Here is an 18,318-nt window from a genome sequence, read left to right on the forward strand (position 1 = left end):
TGCTTTTGCTTCTATACTTATCATCTGAATCAGTTTAATTTTGCGGTGTGAGCAAAATACTCCACTCCAAAGCCATATTTAAACACAAGGCTATGGGTAATTATTCTCTGCCTACCTTATTTTCTTTCTTAGGTTTGCAGTTATCTAAATTATAATCTCTGGTTTCAGCGTTGGTACCAAAGCACGCTCTCTGAGGTATTCCACAGCCATGGTTTCTCTTCCAGAGAAATTACTGGTGCTAAATGAAGCAATGATTTTCTTTATATGTGCCAGCTGTAGTCCAAATGGTTTTCAATCTGCCAGAAAATCCAGTTCATTTTGTGGAGATGGGGTTGAAGATGGAATGAGTGAACAGGGGCCGTTCAGGCTTTGATCTAATACACTGATAATGTTGCATCAAACTGTATTTTGTATGTATGTTTGCCAGCGTTGTATTCATAAACATTTCTTTTTGATCATTCGTCAAGAAAGTATTCAAAGGATTAAAAAAAATACCAAATAAAAATTTCTAATGCATTTGCCCTCTGTGCAGCTATAATGGCAATGTGTTCGAATGGCCTTGAGCATTTGGGATTGTACGTTTTCAAGTTGAACCTTCACACCGCCACAACCTTCAGGGCACTTTAGTCAGGAAGCGCACTAAAATATGCACTATTTTGTGCAATAATATGAATTTTAGTGCATCAGTTTTGCTCTGCTTGAAGAAAATTTGAGTAAGCTTGACAAAGGCTTGAGTGAGAGAAACTGAATTTTTTTAATTAATAATTAACAAGAGTTAATTTTGAAAACCGTGCACTGTATCTTCACTCCCCGTGCTGTCTCACCAGGTTACAAAGACTAGTTGGAGATGCAAAACTGCTTGCAAAATGCAAATTAGCAAACATGTTTGTTTGGAATCACATTGAATTGATGCTTTGTGCAACATTCCTTAAATTTCCTGCAATACCTGCAAAGTGTTGAATTTGGGTCAATATTTATATACAGTTTTCCTGCTGGTTGCAAAACCTTCTCGAGATAAATTTACACAATTTCACTGCATCTAACTGTGTGACAATCAATGCAGGATTATTGTGCAATACTCACATATGGCGTTGAGAACTCGTGAATATATAGTCAATGCTGGTACTGGACACTGACCAGGATGAAGACTGGGCCAGAAGGCAAAAGGCACATTTTCTCATGCGTGAAGACTAAATTCATACTGTTATGAGATGATTTAGCAAAAAAAACAAAAAAAACTGGTGCTATGTTTTTGAATATGTTAAATATTCAAGTGACAGATTTGCTGGTTCCTGATTGACGCCAGGAAAACACGAGTCCCTCCACATTTTGAGATATTTTGGAAACTCTCTTACACGCTGTACTTAGTTGAAAATCTGTGCTTCACACTCAAAGTCCTTCACATTACCGGTGAGCGTGGCATCGTTCTGATTCCACAGCAACTCTATTTGTTCAAAGCCGATCTGTTACAAACATCACAAAGACAAACCACATTCCTCATCTGATTATCTGTTTTCTGCTATCCTCAGGTCAATGGAAAAGAGTTGTCCAAGTCGAGCCATGAGGAGACTGTGGAGGGCTTTCACGCTGCCAAGGACCCCGTCGTGGTGCAGGTCATCCGGCGAACTCCCAGCGGCCGTCCCCATGGCCCCCCTCAGGAAATCCATGTGGTGGACGTGTGCACTCAGACCGACATCACCTTCGAACACATCATGGCGCTGGCAAAGCTGCGGCCTTCAACCCCTCCCGTGCCTGACGTCTGTCCGTTCCTGCTCTCTGACAGGTAATACTGGGATACTTTTTATTTCTTTAAGCCCCCCCCCCCTTTCCGATAATTAATCACACAATTTTCATCCACAGACGCTGTGACTTCTACTTTCATACACCAATTAAAGCGGCTCCCTTTCCAAGTAGTTTCCAATAATTCTCTTTCATTTCAACACGCATCTCTTCTGAGTTTGCTGTGGTGTCCTTGCTGTGACTTTAGTGGCACTGATGCTAATTGAGAAAGGAATAACAGTGGGGAGAAATCTTATTGAGCTGTGAAGCAGAAATATTAGCGTTTGCAGGATTAGCATTACAAGTACACACAACGCCTGCGAAGTATATTAACTGTGCGACCAGCTGCAGTTGATGATGACAAATATAGATTTGTTTGATGAATGAGCTCCTGAATGTCCTTCATGTGTTTCTTTCACAACCCAACCAATAAAAACAAAAATAAAGGAAATGAGTAACTGATCAGCATACAGCGTTTAGGGTATTTATTAATACAGACGGAAGGCAAAATTCAGAACGATGTATTTTGGAGCGTAAAATTAGCTGAAACTCTGCTGTTTTTGTAATATGAGGTACATTTTTGCCAGGGCATATTTATTTTCTATATTTAATTATATATTTACTACATTTATACATGTTGTGTTATGCTATTTAAGTTTCATGTGGAAATATATTCTGTAACACTTCAGATGCAGGGAATGAGAGTTATGATTAAGATTCAGTAGAGTAATATATGACATGGTGCTTTTAGTTGTTGTTGATCCGTTTTCCTTCATTTTAATTTCATGAGACATCAAAGACGCTTGACTTGTGCTTTGTTGCAAGTAAAGCATTAGAGCATTAACCTCTCTTAATAGCATCAATTTCTATGGGATGCACTTTGTCACACCATGTTTCTTTCAGAAACTCAAACAGAAAAACAGACTAATTAAACTCTGAAGTGCATCGTTTGTAAATCTTGCATCAACCGTAAGCACTCTGATTTAATTCCCACCTTTTAATATCTTTCAATTCTACACATTGCGTCTAAAACAGTATATTTACTGTATATACAAATACACAATCAGATGCCTGATTGATTACTGCTTAGGTACAATACCTCACCTTGATTTGCCAAAGTTTGCCATGTTGAAATAGTTGCTTCAAAAAGGAGGTATATTATCGGATTCACTCTCCATATCTGAAGGAATATTCCATGGAATGCCCACATTTGCTCGACTCCTTCATGTTTGCAGTTCTTGTTGTCAATACCTCGGCTGTTGAGTGTGGTTTCCCTGTATGACGCATGCAGTCTAACATTTGTTAAATATCAAATTCCGACACGGCTGTGATTTGACTTGCATGACTCAAAATCGAAGAAATAAAATATTTTTTTTATTTTAAAAAGAGACGATTTCGTGTTTAACTGTTGCCCAGAACAATATGTGGTACGGTCACTGAAACCTGTTCACGTCACAACTGCATTCCTTGTATTGTTTTATTGTTTATGTGAGAGGGAAGATCCAACCTGAGAGTTGAAAGAAAACCACAAAAGGAAACACAGCCTGTTATTTCATCTTCTGGCATTTCACTTTAGATTCTGTATCTCAGAGGAGAGGTAAAGAGAAAACAAGAAATAGTTTAGCATAAAGGAATATGTGGGTTTCTCCTCCAGGGGATGGAACAATAGCAACGCAGGAGGTTTTTCGGCAAATAATGGAGAAGTTATGTTGGTGTTGGTATTTGGTCCATTAGATGAATAATCCCGACAATAATACACATTTTGAATATGGTAGCTTTTGTCATTTGTCATTGGAGTCATATTCATATATATCATAGTCTGTCGCCTGTTCAATCTGTACAGATCTTTATTACAAACATTGTTGAAAAATTGGTGATTTGCAGCATTGCATACTGCTCATAAAGAAGCGTGAATGACCTGATCAGAATCGTTACACATGCATATCTTCTATAATGTCATCACAGAATTCCCCACAGGAGCTTCTTCCCATAATTGGAGCTGCTCGCTGTACCATTTTGACTGGTGGAGGGTTTACAAGGTGATTAAAGCAAATGGGCTAATAAAAAAACTAGGCAACACAAAGCAACGTACACTTACAGCCCCGGGCTGAGTCCAAATGTAATCAAAGTGTCCCATAAAACTCACATTTTCTTCTCTTCATCTGAGATCAGGTGCACAATCCAATATACAACAGACTTTATAGATATAACAACTGTTGGCTGCCTATTTTTTTGGAGCGAGATTGTAAATTTGAATTTATGATTTTTTGCATTGACTGCATCAAATGTTATTTTATGAATAATATTGAGGCATGAAGCTTTTTGGCATTTATTATTCTGTCTTTATACTCCCAGGAATATTACTCTGAGACTGCGTTACCGGGCTGTGTAATCCGAGTCAGGCAGCCCCTGAACACATTCGACATTCTATCTTTTCCTTGAAATTTTGGCTGACCAGGGGTTGCCTCGTGTGGCAGTGAAGCCACTCACCATGTTAGGCCCTCACACAGCTATTTTGTTCACTGACTGAAGGATGTATAATAGAATTACACTGTACAATGTGGGGGGCTTCAGCTGTCAGAAGCAGGAAGCAAATTACAGTATGTGGATATGCTGTTATTAACGAGGGGCTGTACTTTTTTCACACACACACACACACACACACACACACACACACACACACACACACACACACACACACACACACACACACACACACTCGGCGGCATTGAAAACTCTTGACAAATCCTTTATTCTTCCGATTTAGGCTAAGACAAAGGCTACAAAATCCTGTCACTTTGAGGCTTGAACACTTTGAAAGAAAATGAGGGGAAAAAAATATAGTGTTGACTTAAATCTCCTCCTCTTCCCGTTTCTTCTCCCCCCGTCTCCCCTGGCAGCTGTCATTCCCTTCATACAATGGAGCAGGATTACTATGAAGGGACCGACTACCTCTCCCCTGTTCCTGCTGATGGAGAGAGGACAGAGGAGTTCGAGTACGAGGTAAGAAGTGCCCTTGACGCCAATATTATGATGACTTGTTGTAACTGTTACGTGCAGAAGAACAGGGGAAAAAATCATAGGTTTTGTTTAAATACTTCAGAAATCATTAGAGCTATTATCACATTTCATATTATATTATAAGTTATTTGAAAACTTCTCAAAAGTCCAACTCCACTGAAATTCGACTGCTAACAAAGAAGTTAACCCTCTGGAGTTATATTATATTTCAATTTTATTTCAAAATCTGGTGGCGTTTTAATATTACAGACACGACACATCATCCATATGAACATGCAATAATCTGTATAGTTACATCACAGTGTTTGATTTGAACATTATTGTGGCCATGATTAAATACAATGCTGGGATTGAGCTAAAGGAGCAGTTACAGCATCTAGCTGCTGTGTCTGTAGTCTCTTCAGGCAAAAGTGTGATGTGTTCAGGGTTAGTCCACAGCAATTTCACCCTCTTATGGCGGGAATAACAGGGTTTCTTACTGAGCCCCAAAGTAAGAACTAATATACGGTTCTATTATATGGAAAAGCTCTGTGTTATGGTTATAACAAGATAATGCTGTTGGGAGAAAAGAATTGTAAATACGGACGCCAAATGCCGAGTATTTCTACTGCCCCCATTCCTTCAAATGCTCCACAATTAGTGATGCTCACCTATTTCTAGCATAAGGATACAAACAGTAATGGATTTATACAGGAATATCCAGAGAGAGTCTTTGCGACAGATGATCAGCCACACAGTGGTAAAATAAACCTTTCTTACATTGGAAATGTATTTGTTGCTCCTCATTACAAGGTGAAAAGGAAAGGTAAGAAAAGGTACAACCTCGTGTTTGCTGAGATTTGCTTGTTGTTCTCACAAGTCTGGTGAAAACAGAAGAACAACTTGACTCCGAGTACGATCAAACCCAATTAAAGTGGAATGTAATGTGTGAGAAAAGGGGGGTAGAAATGTGTGTCATTTCTTCTTTTCTGGTGTGGAAGTAACAGGATCAGTAGAGTAGGTGATGTTTCTGAGGCTGTTGATCTCCGACACATGCAGATACACACATAGATCTACTGATCCAGCTGTGACGGGGAGAGATAAACAGACTCCGCTCTCCGCTTTGGTCCAATATTCTTTATTTCCGAGTCATTGGGGTGCGAGACTGCAGCCATCGAGAGCCCTGATGGGTCTGATCTATGATGATTGCTTGCCCCTCCCTCATCTTATTTGTTTCATTTGAATTTGCTCGAAATGCTTCCACCCACTGAGCCCGAGCCGATTCCTCACATCCTAAAGAGATTTGCGCGCCCAGTTGGATCGTGGAGGCCTGGGTGTCAAATCGAAACAAATATAATATATTAAAGCCTCTCTTTATGCCTCATTGGTATTAACAAATCCTGTTAGACTGTGTAAGCTTTGCGGCTTGCATGTTTTTGTTTTTTTTGGGTGGGGGGGGGGGGGGGGGGGGGGGTTTCTTGTAATTTTATTTTATTTCATGCCCGGGGAGGTTCACGCCGCCCTGATGCTGCTCCACTTACCATATGTCAACTGGAAATGCTGTGAGGGGGATCGAGGCGAAACCGGTGTCAGAGTCAAACCTGTTCGCTCTCTCAGCCCCCAACCCACCCCCGCTGAGCGCTATCAACAAGGAATAGAAGAATAGACGTTTCTTTAAATTGCTTTCATTTGATGAAGAGGAAGAGGAGCACTTTGCAATCACAGAGTAGAGAAAGCGTCTAAATGTAATTCACCTTCTCATACACCCGGACCGTGATGCTGATGAGATGGAGAGAAGCCAGCTGCCACTGAGGTGCACCTTCGCTCGACACCAGGAAACAGCTGCAGGCACTGGTCAGTCTGTCGGGGGGGGGGGAGGTTTCATGTTTGTGGGTTTTTTTATGCATCACATATAAGTGGCCACAGGATACACCGGTGATCTTCAGAGAAATACCCACCTGCAGAGTTCAACACTATCAATAATACCACCTGCCAAATATTGTGTCAGTTTCCACTTTGCTGCTCCTCTTGACACCTGCGTGTGTCCTGTGGTATCTGGCCCCAGAAACTTGAAGATCATGCAAGTCCTTCAACTTTGTTAACAAAAATTTTATAAAAACAGTAAAAACATACATGAATAAGCCTCGGTGCCCTATGACGCCTGGTCACTGCTCTTAATTTCTTCACATTTCTCGATACTGACCACTGTAGCACAGGAATTTCTCAGTTTTTGTTGATGCTCTGATTAGGCCCTTATAAAAGCAAAAATCTGCAAATGTTGTTGTAACACCTGTGTGTAGCCTCAATTATCTGGTGTCAATTTGATTTATTGTCGTATACAACTGCAGTCCTACACAAAGCCATTAGACATTTAGTGTCAGGAATTTAACCCATTAAATGTTTGATCACATGATGTCACTGCCATTTATGAAAGGATACTCAAAAATGTGTTTTCAATATTAACCAGGATTTTAAACTCAGTTTGATTACAATGATACTAATATTTTCCATAGAAAAACACTAAGTTTTATGCCTGCCCAATTTTCTTGACGAGTGAGCGCCTTTAATTTGATGGCTGATCGACGTACATCACTCGGTGAGGTCACGTGACTTTAAATCCAGTCAACTTTGTTGTGACTGCGAACCTTAGCACAATAGCGTGTGACTAGTTTAGAAGTGAACCTTTTGCCAAATCATAATGTTACGTGACAGGTGCAAATGTTCTACTTTGTAAGCGATCAGAAATCACACGTTTTATCGTTTCCCTAAAATCACACTGATCTCATTTAAACATGCCTTCATGCATGGATGAAGATCTGCTAAACGGCAGATTCACTGTCGCGGCAGTGGAACAATCGAGAGTTTTGTCCTTGTTCTGCCGATCCTGGGTGGAAACAACACAAAGCTAACACTTTTGAGCTGGCACTGATGCCTTACAATGAGATTATCCCTCAGCCTTTCTGTGTGGAGTTTGCATGGTCTCTGCCTGTGCATGTGTTTGTGTTCCATGGGTTGCCGTCAACCCAGCATCACCCAACTTTGGACACAGTTAAATAGAAGACAGATGGACAGAAATAGTTCGATGATTATAACTGCAATTCTGCTGGCTTCATTGAGTATCGCCCGCCATAGACATGAAAAGAGTTGGGTAGATGGATAATCCCAGATTGTTTGTCCCACGAGATGTAAAACCCACAGGAGTCTCCCCCAACTGCTCTCAAAAGCACAAGTCTTCAATCTCACTTGTTTTTCATGTGTTTGCCAGAAGCTATTTTATCATCCATCTTGGTGTGCTGTGCCTCTGGTCTGGGTCCCACATTCTCCCAAACTACACTCTGTCCTCTGTCTCAGGACAGATCCACAGACAAAGTGTATCTGTATTTACGCTTGGTTTCACACCAATGTTTTCTTTGCACATCTTGGCAAACGTTCTTCAAAACAAGCAAACATATATCTCTTACTGCAAAAGCCAAATTTCTGTCAAGTCAGGTCATTTACTACACGGAAGTCACAAGTATTGAGGTTGCTCAACTTGTTGTCTCCCATGATAAAGGGTTATTTAAAAATTATTATTATTTTTTTTTTTTTTTTTAAACTGAGAAAGAGAAGAATTCCAAATGAAGTAGTTGGTCATGATACATCCGGCTGGTTAAACCGAGGTCTTGTATTTATATTATGTTGCTACTGGCATGATTTGGCGTGTGTATTTCTCGTTTTAATAACTCCTAGAGGCGACCCGACCATCCGATCACTGAAGAGATTCGCCAGCTTCTCAAACATTTGCAACATGCACAGTTAAAGACACAAACGCTGGATCGCTGCCAGATATTGAACGCTGAAATACCAAAATAGATCCAGTTCTCTCAAATGCAGCTGGTGATTGTTGAAATCAGTTCATGTGGTGTTGGATAATTGGAAAATTATTACAAGGACATAAGAACTTTGACTGATTTGTCAAAACACTTTTGATTAATGTTGCAAGTTTCTAATGGACCCAGATCAGTCATACATTAGCCACATACAGGCTGTAAATCACTGTCAGTGTGAAGTTCATGAGACTCCAGATAGTACAAACATAACACCGTGTCTTGTCGCTTCAAAACCTTTGTTACAGTTTGACCGTAAAGCACAACAAAGTCCAAGTAAGAACTCCACAAGCTGGTAGATGGGACCGTGTCAGGAGCACACGAGTGCTATCAGTTGTAGAAGTAGAAAGAAACACCTGCATTTTCAGTCCAAAGGATTTCAATACGAGTTTGATTCCGACTCCAATGGCAAATTAAAACTTTAACACAGCTGTCACGGCCCTTTCACACAGATGAGATATATTCTCCGTGAAAGTAAGGGAGAAGAAAATACAGGAATCTGATTACTGACTGGTTGTACAGTAACACACGGCATAAACACGTTCGCCAATTCAATTCAATGGGAATTTTTTTCTCTCCCTAGCCTCAGTTCAATGGGAACTAACTCCCCCTTTATCCTGCTCTAGAACCTTGAGGTAAGACTTTATACTGAGTCTTGCTTCATGTGGCAAGATAGGGAAAAGGCAATCACATTGTGACTTCCATTTAATTATACAGTCTATAGAGGGAGAATTTCTCTGCCACCAGGAGTCTGAAACATCTTTGTCCTCTGTGATGGTTGTCTTGTTTGGATTAATGGAAAACATGAACCGCGTCCTAAAGCTGGTATTTCACACAGAAACATCATATATTTCTCAGGATTCTTTGATGTGTGCGTACGCGGCCCCAACGCCATGTCAGTAACTGAGCTTTTGATTAGTTTTGGCTGAGTTCTGGGAAAGTGAAGTACCACGAGGTAGTTCTGCCTCTGTCAGCCAGCGGTGGCCGTTCATGCATTTTGTGAGTCCTTTTTCAATTACCGGTCATCAAAAGCGCGATTATTATGACAGCATCCAGTGTGCTTTGATGATGGGCGGCAATCTTCCCCTTAATCACGCCATCGCAGTCATTAATTTACTGTCAGCGCTGGTCCCAGTGCCATGCTGCAATCCTCTGCCTGAGAGCCAAAGACCTGCCTGGCAATGAGAGGGAAACAAATCAGGAGCCAAGAGGAGCGATAGAGATTGTTTGATGGCTCAGGAGATAACTTGGTTTGACTCAGAGTGAGTGGGTGGAAGTGGGATTTTCTTTTTGTTTCTTCGTGTACGATATTGTTTTAAAAGCAACTCGGCAAAAACACATCTGATTATGAAAACACGCACGTGTGCATGTTATGTTCCTGTGCCTGACGGGGACATTATTTGATTTTTCTGTACACTTAACCAATGTCAGCCGGAGAACCTCACCTCAGCTGTCGTCTGAACGTTTTGTGAGTTTTAATCCTGTGGAACTCTTTATTTGTCCCAGCCAGTATAGAAGAGCACGGCACACACACTGATTTGATGCTTCATCCAACATATAGTAATTGAAGCAATCTATTTTCTCACATCCTTTAGCCACAGGCTCCCGAGCATCTTACCTTTTCCATTAATTAGTCAGAAGTAACTTTAGGCTTGTTTGGCAGAGCCAGATAGGAATGATGCCGTACCTGCTCACACCTCTGCTTTGCCTGCAGTCCCAGCAATTAATTCATTGCGGTTTATTTTTAGTCAGATCTCTTGGAGACATTGCTTCTGATTTCAATATTTCCCAGAGATATTCCACGACTTCACACATCATATTAGCATGCAGGGTGTGCGTCGGCTCCATAGCTCCCCTATTACCACTGTGGCTGTTTCATAGCATGTGGAAGTGTACCGCCCTGGTGACGTTTCCGCCAATGATTATAATGATAGCTCATTAGAAGCATTTTCTAAGTTGCTAATGATTTTTTTTCTTCTTTTTTTTTTTGCAGCCTAGGTTGTTGAGGTAGTCTGCGCTAAATCTCTCCTTTGTTCACATTGTTTTGTCAGACATCAGACAGGATTTAAAATTTTCATCACTTCCGAGGCAGTCAATTAAAAGATCTGCGCCCCACATCAGATAAAGGCTGTGGAGAAACGATAAAAGATCAGATAACGCCGTTCCTATTTTTCTCTGTTTGTGTGAACGTGGGTGCTCTCCTGAGTGTGTTTGTGAGTGTAAAAGTCTTGGGCTTGTGCAGGAATTACCTTGGTGTGTATTTGTCAGAAGGAGTGTGCAGCTCCGCGGCTGCAGCGGGTCCAAAAACACCTCGATGATCCGTCAATGTGTGCGAGTGAGAAGCCGAGACACAGACGAGTGGGAAGCAATGACTGACAGGGGAAGAGTAGAAAATGGGAATCCAGCATAGATGTGTGTGTGTGTGGAGGTGGGTCCGGGGAGGGGGGGGGGCAGAATAGAAGCAGCAGGTACTGGCCTGTTTTTTTTCCTAACCTCCACATATCATCCCAACATGGTCAGACATTCACACCCGTCCACTTCCCAAAGACCCACCACATCTGACACGTGTAACCAGCCAAGCCCTGCATGTCAGAGAGGAAATGAATCTCTCTGTTTCTGCACCAGACCCTTCACAGCCCCACCAGAGCACCTCTCGCCCGCCACCTCATTTCGCATTGCCTCCCCTCCATCGTCCTCTCCACTCAACCACCTCGCCCCTGCCGCTGAGGGTTGCTGTGTTTCTGCTCTAATGAAGACCCAGGGAGGAGAGGCCATTTCACACTTGATTCCCTCCAACACCCTTGATGTGTTTCAGCATTTGGAGAAGGAGCGCGGGGTTTGTGCCGTTTGCTGCGTTGGGAAGCTGAGAGTGCAATGTGGGAGCGGAGGGGCTTGTGTACATTCTCAGTCGGGAAAATAAAACGCAGCAGAACACACCGATCTGAGCTGAGGAAATACTTCCCAGCATTAATTAATTAGGTCTCCTTCTGTATTTATTGTGTTTCCCAACGTAAATGAAGAATTCACACAGACACCGAGGAGCAGCGCTGTGTTTCAAAACGCTTGAGGCGAAAAAGAAGGACCACTGATTTGTAAGTCAATAGTTTGTTGCTCTTTCCTCACGGGAAGGCGAGGAACACTCTGGAACTGGAGCAAATATTTGCTTGTGATGGCATTAGCATAATTATAGTTTATTTACAGTCTAATATTCCATAACTTGGCAACAGCTTGAAAGAAAAGCTCTCCAGGTCCTCTGACATTTATCAAAGCTTCTTCGATCAAACTCTGGGAGAGTGTCTTTCATGATCAAACAGCCTCACACTCAGAAACCTTCAACGAGAGATGGCATCCCAGACTCAATAAGTGTCTGCAAAACAAGTAGGATTTTTTTTTTTTGCAAAGGAACTTAAAGAACCTCAGTGTTTGATCTTCCCTGGATGGGCTCTTTTTGTGTTTGTGTGAAGTTGTCGTTTTGCATCATGGCTGCAGTTTCATGCCAGTTGTGTAGAATTCATTCGGTTTCCGTCTCTCCCACAAAAGTTCGAGAGGTGCTCTGTGTCAGCAATACGAAGCTTTCGCTCACATCACGTTCAGCAGATGGAGCATTCGCGTTTACACTTTTTGTTTTCTCTTTGATTTGCATAGGAAGTGGAATTGTGTCGACTCAGCAGCCAAGAGAAGTTGGGGCTGACGCTGTGCTACAGGACTGATGAAGAGGAGGACGTGGCCATCTACGTTAGTGAGGTGAGGAGACTGTTCTTTTAAAAATGACTAAAATCAAGTCACACCAAGTTTCATTTCCTTCATCAATACAGAAGAGTTGGCGAAAGCTCTTCCATTGTCGGAGGTGCTGATGGTTTTGTCAGAAATACACTGTGAAAAGTAGAAATTCAACCCCTTTACACAACACCTATGATTATGCATGTGCAGGCAGAGAAATAACCGTTTCAAACTATATTTTCACACAATTTACTGGCTTATCTGTTGTACTGATAAACATAATTGAACTCCTGTGATTAGCATGAGCGAGTGTCTCCCCAACTACAGCGAGACTTGGATGCTCACGCAATAGTTTTAAGTCACAAATGCAATCTGATGAATTTGACAGTGGTATAGTTTTAAGTGGAACAGTTGGGCAACTTCAGGCAGTAAACATAGAAATATCTTCTATAAGTTGCCTTGAGCGCATTGATATTGTCACGTAGTTATAAAACTGGACACTCGACTCCTCAGTGTTGTTACGTCTTCTACATCAAGTTATCAACATGAGTCGGTTTCAATGTAGTCAATAAAAGTACAAAGTCAAGTGAAGTACAGATACTTGAAAAATTAACTGAGATTAAGTATTAAAGTATTTTTCCTGCATTAATTCCCACCTCTGCAACACAGCGATCATCTTCCCTACGCCGCTTCCAAAAGCACTTGAAGCTCTGTATCTAAATCTGTTATTTCTGATATTGCACACTGGGCATGTTTGAGTACACAATTTTAAATATTATGCCATGTCTTATAATAAAAAAAATTAATTCATCCATCATCGTTGCCTACTTCATCCAACTTTAGAGTGTGAGGAGCTGATCACTGCTGTCATTGGGAAACGTACAAAGTACACCCAGAGTATACTGCCAGTGCATCATGAGGCAAACATACACACATATATATAGCTGGCGGCAGTTAAGACTCACAAGCTAATCTAATATGCATGTCTTTGGACGGTCGGAGGAAACTGGTGTACCGAGAGAAGACCACTTGCAAGGAAAACTTGCAAACATTCTGTTCCCATTTTCCTGTGTGTTTGTGGCGTGTGTTGTGCTTTCTGCTGCAAAAAGTACATGTTCATGCAAAATGAGGGATGAGCATCTGAAATTATGATGGTGTTTCTCAATATTGAGAAATCTTGAGGCCAAATAGTGCATCTAATTACAGGGATTAGATAAATATCTGTGAAATCAGCAGACGTAACCCAACTGCTAAAAGCTATTACTTGTAAGAAATAATCAATGAGACACATTTACCCCAAAAAAATGTATTTAAAAAATGACTTTGTTTTGGTAAATTGTATAAAGAATAAACAATAACCTTATTTTCCTTAACTTGTAAAACACTGATTAGCTCTTGCACAAAATAGTAAGTTTGTACTTTAAGCCAAGTTATATTAATTTTGGTCACACTTGTAGTTTGCAAGGCCATGTGTTGTTTAACTGAAGGAACTGAAGAAGATACAGAGCAAAGATGTTGCCTGTTCAATTATGAGTTTGGTGTCATTATTTATATAAAGTGGGAAGCACATCCAAGGTGGTCAGCCAAGATAATTTTCAAGACTCTTCAGATTTGAGAGGGAATTTCAGACGTGGCACAAGTTGTCCTGCTTATATCTTTTCTCACTCTTCCCGGAGCCACTGAAAATAACATGCAACATACGTGCACCCTCCTCCTGCTGGCTATTTTTATGCCAACCAGCAGACTTAGAACTGCAAGCTGTTTGAAAACTGAAAATAGTAATGCTCTCAGGGCAAATGCTATATACATATTCTACAGATATTTCACTTCTTTGAAGTTTTAAATTAGCATATTATGCTCTTGTTGAAGCAGACAATCATCACCTTGCCGGATCAGAGAGCCTCAATAACAAACAACAGAGAAATATCAGTTCTTCCAACAAAATCGATTTTGAGGTTTAACGTTTATCTTTGAATTTATGATTTACGTTTAGTATTCATGCGAGTAAAAAAAAAGTTTTTTCTTCGGGGTGCTGTAATTTTAAAATTGAACTCTTTTATCAACCACAAATGACTCTGTGGAACAGGCTGGCAGGGACCGAACTGCATGATTACGCTGTCAGCAGCCAAAATAAAGTGACTGCCAAGAGAGAAAATACAAGCAACAAGAGCAGAAGTAAATGCTTTTGGGTTTTGTCTGATCACTCAAGTCTCAGAGCAGGTGACACCAACAAGCAGGCAGAGAGGCGCTTATTAGGAAACAGACCCCTGCCCTGTACTTTTGTCTCACTTGTTGGAGAAATATAAAGATATAAAAAACCCACTGTCCTCCTTACTGTTCAACTTTCTCGCAAATTCGTTTTGAAGTTGCCTCGGACGGTGCAAGGTGTTCACTTTGAGAGCTGAATGGAATATAAATCAAAGCGGTCGGTGGCTCCTGGCAGCATCTTTAAGTGTTTCTGCTTTCAGAAAAAGAGGAGCGAGCTGCATGTAGACGAGGTGAGTGAGCGTCGTCGTGTCCAGGATGTGTCGGAGGATTTGTGATCTTGTCATGAGACCACTTTCGCACAGAGTGCCGAACAATACAAGGTTATTTCCAAACAAGCCGAAAGTTTCCAGATTCCATAGGGCTGGTTGGAAGGTCACATCCTTCATCCTCAGTGTTGTTGAGTTTAATTCCATTTGCTTCCATTACCTTTATGACTACCCTGATTAAATATTCACAGGAACAAGAGCAGAAAATTACATTAGTCCACTCGTACATTTATTCTTTTAAATGGTTTACGTCTATTAAGGGGCACAGAGCAAATATATATATATATGCTCGTATATTACCTCAACCTTGAGGTTGTAGTCCACCAGCAACCAGAAGTGAGGATTAACAAAGTGATAAATACTTTGGAACGGTACTTTAAAAGATATTCCGGGTGTCTTTACTTACACAGAGAAGCGTCTGGTCTGGGGAGTTTTGCAAAAGGAGTTGCTAAAAAAAAAAAACCCACAGCTGTCGTAAAAGGTTCTTCTGCTTATGTGTGAGTCGATGGACAATAAAGATGGCGACCTCCAGAGTGTCATGGCTCCCAGTCCATATTCTCCTTGGTAGTTTCATAGTTGAGTCACCTGTAACTAGGTCGTCTTTCCAGACGAACGTCTGTGTTCTACCCATTGTTAATGTTGATAGTTTCATTCTCTGCATCATTTGTGGAGTTTCATTACAAAAACAACAAACACTGCCAGCTTGTGGCCTGTCATTCCAAGTACAGATTTTTCACCATTTCTGCCATTTCCACGTAAATGGACATCATTTTCAAAATATTTTCACTTGAACTATCATGTACATGAGCCTGAAACTGGGTTTGATCATTTTGAGTTTTTAAACTCACCTTTTTTGCGAATAGCTTTTATTTATGTAAGCAGTGACGCACAACATACTGCTTGACGTGTTTGAAAAATTGTTGGGAATATCTGGCACAGCATTAAATCAGTTTAAGTCTTTCTTGCAAGTGAGGGCCTATTCTTTGTCAATAGGTGAATATTAATGATGAAAATCACTTGTGGGGTTCCTCAAGGCTCTATCCTTGAGCCTCCTTCCCTCTCCCTCTGGCTGAGATCATGGAACATTACAGCATCACCTACCATACATATGACACACAGCTCTATATATCAGTGTCAGTGAATGACCACAGCCTCTTATACCTGCTGAGTAAGTGCCTAAATGAAATAATGACTTGATGTGTCAGAACCTTTTATAATTTAATCCTGAACCATTGGCGATAATTGTTTTTGTCAAGGTTACAATTTTTGTAAAGGTTAAAGGTCAGCTATTAACATTTTTAAAAGGTAAGGAAATACTCTGGTAAATGTACTTTAACAATACACAAATATCGCCAAAATTGCACAGGCATGCACTCATACTAAATGTATGGTCACAGTGGTTTCGCCACCTCTCCCTACCCTCCCTTTGTTTTTCGTCCAGATCCATTTCTCATATTTTCTTCCCACAGTGACAAAAGCAAACTGCGCTCAGTACAGACCAAACCCTAAAGGGGAAAATGCAACACCTTCTCTCTCAGCGGGCAATATCTTCAGCAGTTAATGGATTCCTACATTTTCCCATATTTCAATTTTCCGTTTGAAGATTATTCATGGTTGGGAGCTCGCCGCTCAGCCGCAGACAGATTACCTTCAATTTCCTGTGTTCCTTCCACTCTTCCACCCATTCCTGTCCAGGGACCTCCCTCCCACTTTAATGAGTGCTCCTCTGTGTAGGAGTGGACTATCATGAAGATGGAGTGCTGCAGCATCTCGCGGTCTTCCGAGATCCCATCTGATAGGAGAAAGTGAAACGAATGGTCCCAGACGGCGATTGATTGGCCGATGAAAGAGTGTCCTGCCCTCTTGTTGTATAGCATTAGTTACAGGAGGGGCAGGTGCATCATGTGCCGGGGTTGAGTTACACTTGGAGCTGCTATATGCAGAGGACCCTGTTATATTGACTTGCCAGAAAATAATGACGGGCAGGTTCATTCAAGGACCTTAAATGCTTTAAAAACTGACCGAACAACAGCGAGTTGAAATGAACCAACATCTGAGGGCTTCTCTTAGTAGCTCCTGTTGTTAATGGCCGTCTAGACGTGTCTAAATGAGTGATAGTATTTTTAGACCCTTCTTGGGTCTCTCGAATGAAGATAGAATGTGTCTCAGAAGCATTATTTTGTTCTCTCCTGATCCACAGGTCAGTCCAAACAGCATCGCCGCCCAAGATGGACGCATCCGAGAGGGGGATCGCATTTTACAGGTACGATCAGACGCACTTTAAAAGGCCGCTTCCACATCAGCAATCTTTTGACATTAAAAACTGGGTTTTATTTTGTCACGCTTACTGCTGTCTCTCAGCAAGAGAGCCCATTCATTTTTAATGACGGCACTTTAAAGTGGGAACTCACCCCCACTGTGAGTATTAAAGGGGGAGAAATCTCCCCATGGCTCTTTTCGTTACAGACTCAGCACCATTCAGGGTTTTTAAAAGTTGATAGTTGATGATCGCGCCATGTTGAAGCTCCCTGACTCCAGGGAGGGAGAGCAGACATGCAAGCTGCATTAATGTGTAACTGGTAAAAGTTCCCACTTCCGAGTGGGAGAAACGATCTTTGAATGCTGTCAAACTCTTTCAAGTGGGAAATTACTGAGATGACAGTGTTTGTGCGGCTACACAATAAATCATATTCCTTACTTGCGCTCTCTTGGAAAAAACAAAACGTATTACAGAAAAGGAGAAAATGTGACCTCAATCTGCTTCTTTTGAAAAACAGTTGAAAGTGAAAATATTTAAAATTTAAAGTAATAATAAACTTTGCCTTCTCAAACTCTGTCTGTGCTGCACATCTGATGACAACATAGTTTATTAAATGACTGCAGGTTTGATGCCTGTTGGCTGTTATTGTTTGGAAAGTGAGAGCTTTGTGAATTCTCAGCTGCACAAATGCACCACTTGCATTTCATTTTCAGGCATGAGATCTGAGAGAATTATGCTACTGATAAGGAAGAGTATTAGAGTCGTTTCATCAGGTTTGCTGTGTGAATATTGTTCTTGTGTAATGCAGTAATACCTCAGATGTGAATGCTTAAGGTTCAACATGTAGTGTTTGTGTTCTTGCACTGTTGCTAATGTTTCCAACAATGTTCAAACCCTGACAAATTGTGCACTTTTAATCAAGTTATTAGGTTTAATTAGTTTGCCTGTGGCTGGAGTCACGTTCACTCCTACGCTTCTCCGGTTGCTGCAACCTTCAGGCAAATAGATGAAATATGACAGAGAAGAAGAGAAAAACCTTGATAACATCACCTCAACAATCCACTGCAGTTGTTGGTTGTGCTTATTTGTCAAAACAGTCGTATCAAATACTTCTGCTTTGATTAGTCCCACAAACACACAATCATATCAATTAAGTAAC

The 18,318-nt window shown here is 41.1% G+C and overlaps 1 protein-coding gene across 1 annotated transcript in view; it reads left to right on the forward strand.

The window, feature by feature from the left end:
- LOC308136091 (PDZ domain-containing RING finger protein 4) overlaps positions 1 to 18,318 on the forward strand; it is a gene marked incomplete at its 5' end in the record, with an annotated part of 58,739 nt that overhangs the window by 34,893 nt on the left and 5,528 nt on the right. Inside the window, 4 exons of the mRNA XM_080504305.1 lie at positions 1,530 to 1,783; positions 4,680 to 4,782; positions 12,291 to 12,389; positions 17,100 to 17,162. Coding sequence (XP_080360431.1) covers positions 1,530 to 1,783; positions 4,680 to 4,782; positions 12,291 to 12,389; positions 17,100 to 17,162 — 519 coding nt within the window. The remainder of the gene's footprint in view (positions 1 to 1,529; positions 1,784 to 4,679; positions 4,783 to 12,290; positions 12,390 to 17,099; positions 17,163 to 18,318) is intronic.

Source organism: Blennius ocellaris (assembly GCF_963422515.1).
Source record: "Blennius ocellaris genome assembly, chromosome: 11".
NCBI lineage: Eukaryota > Metazoa > Chordata > Actinopteri > Blenniiformes > Blenniidae > Blennius > Blennius ocellaris.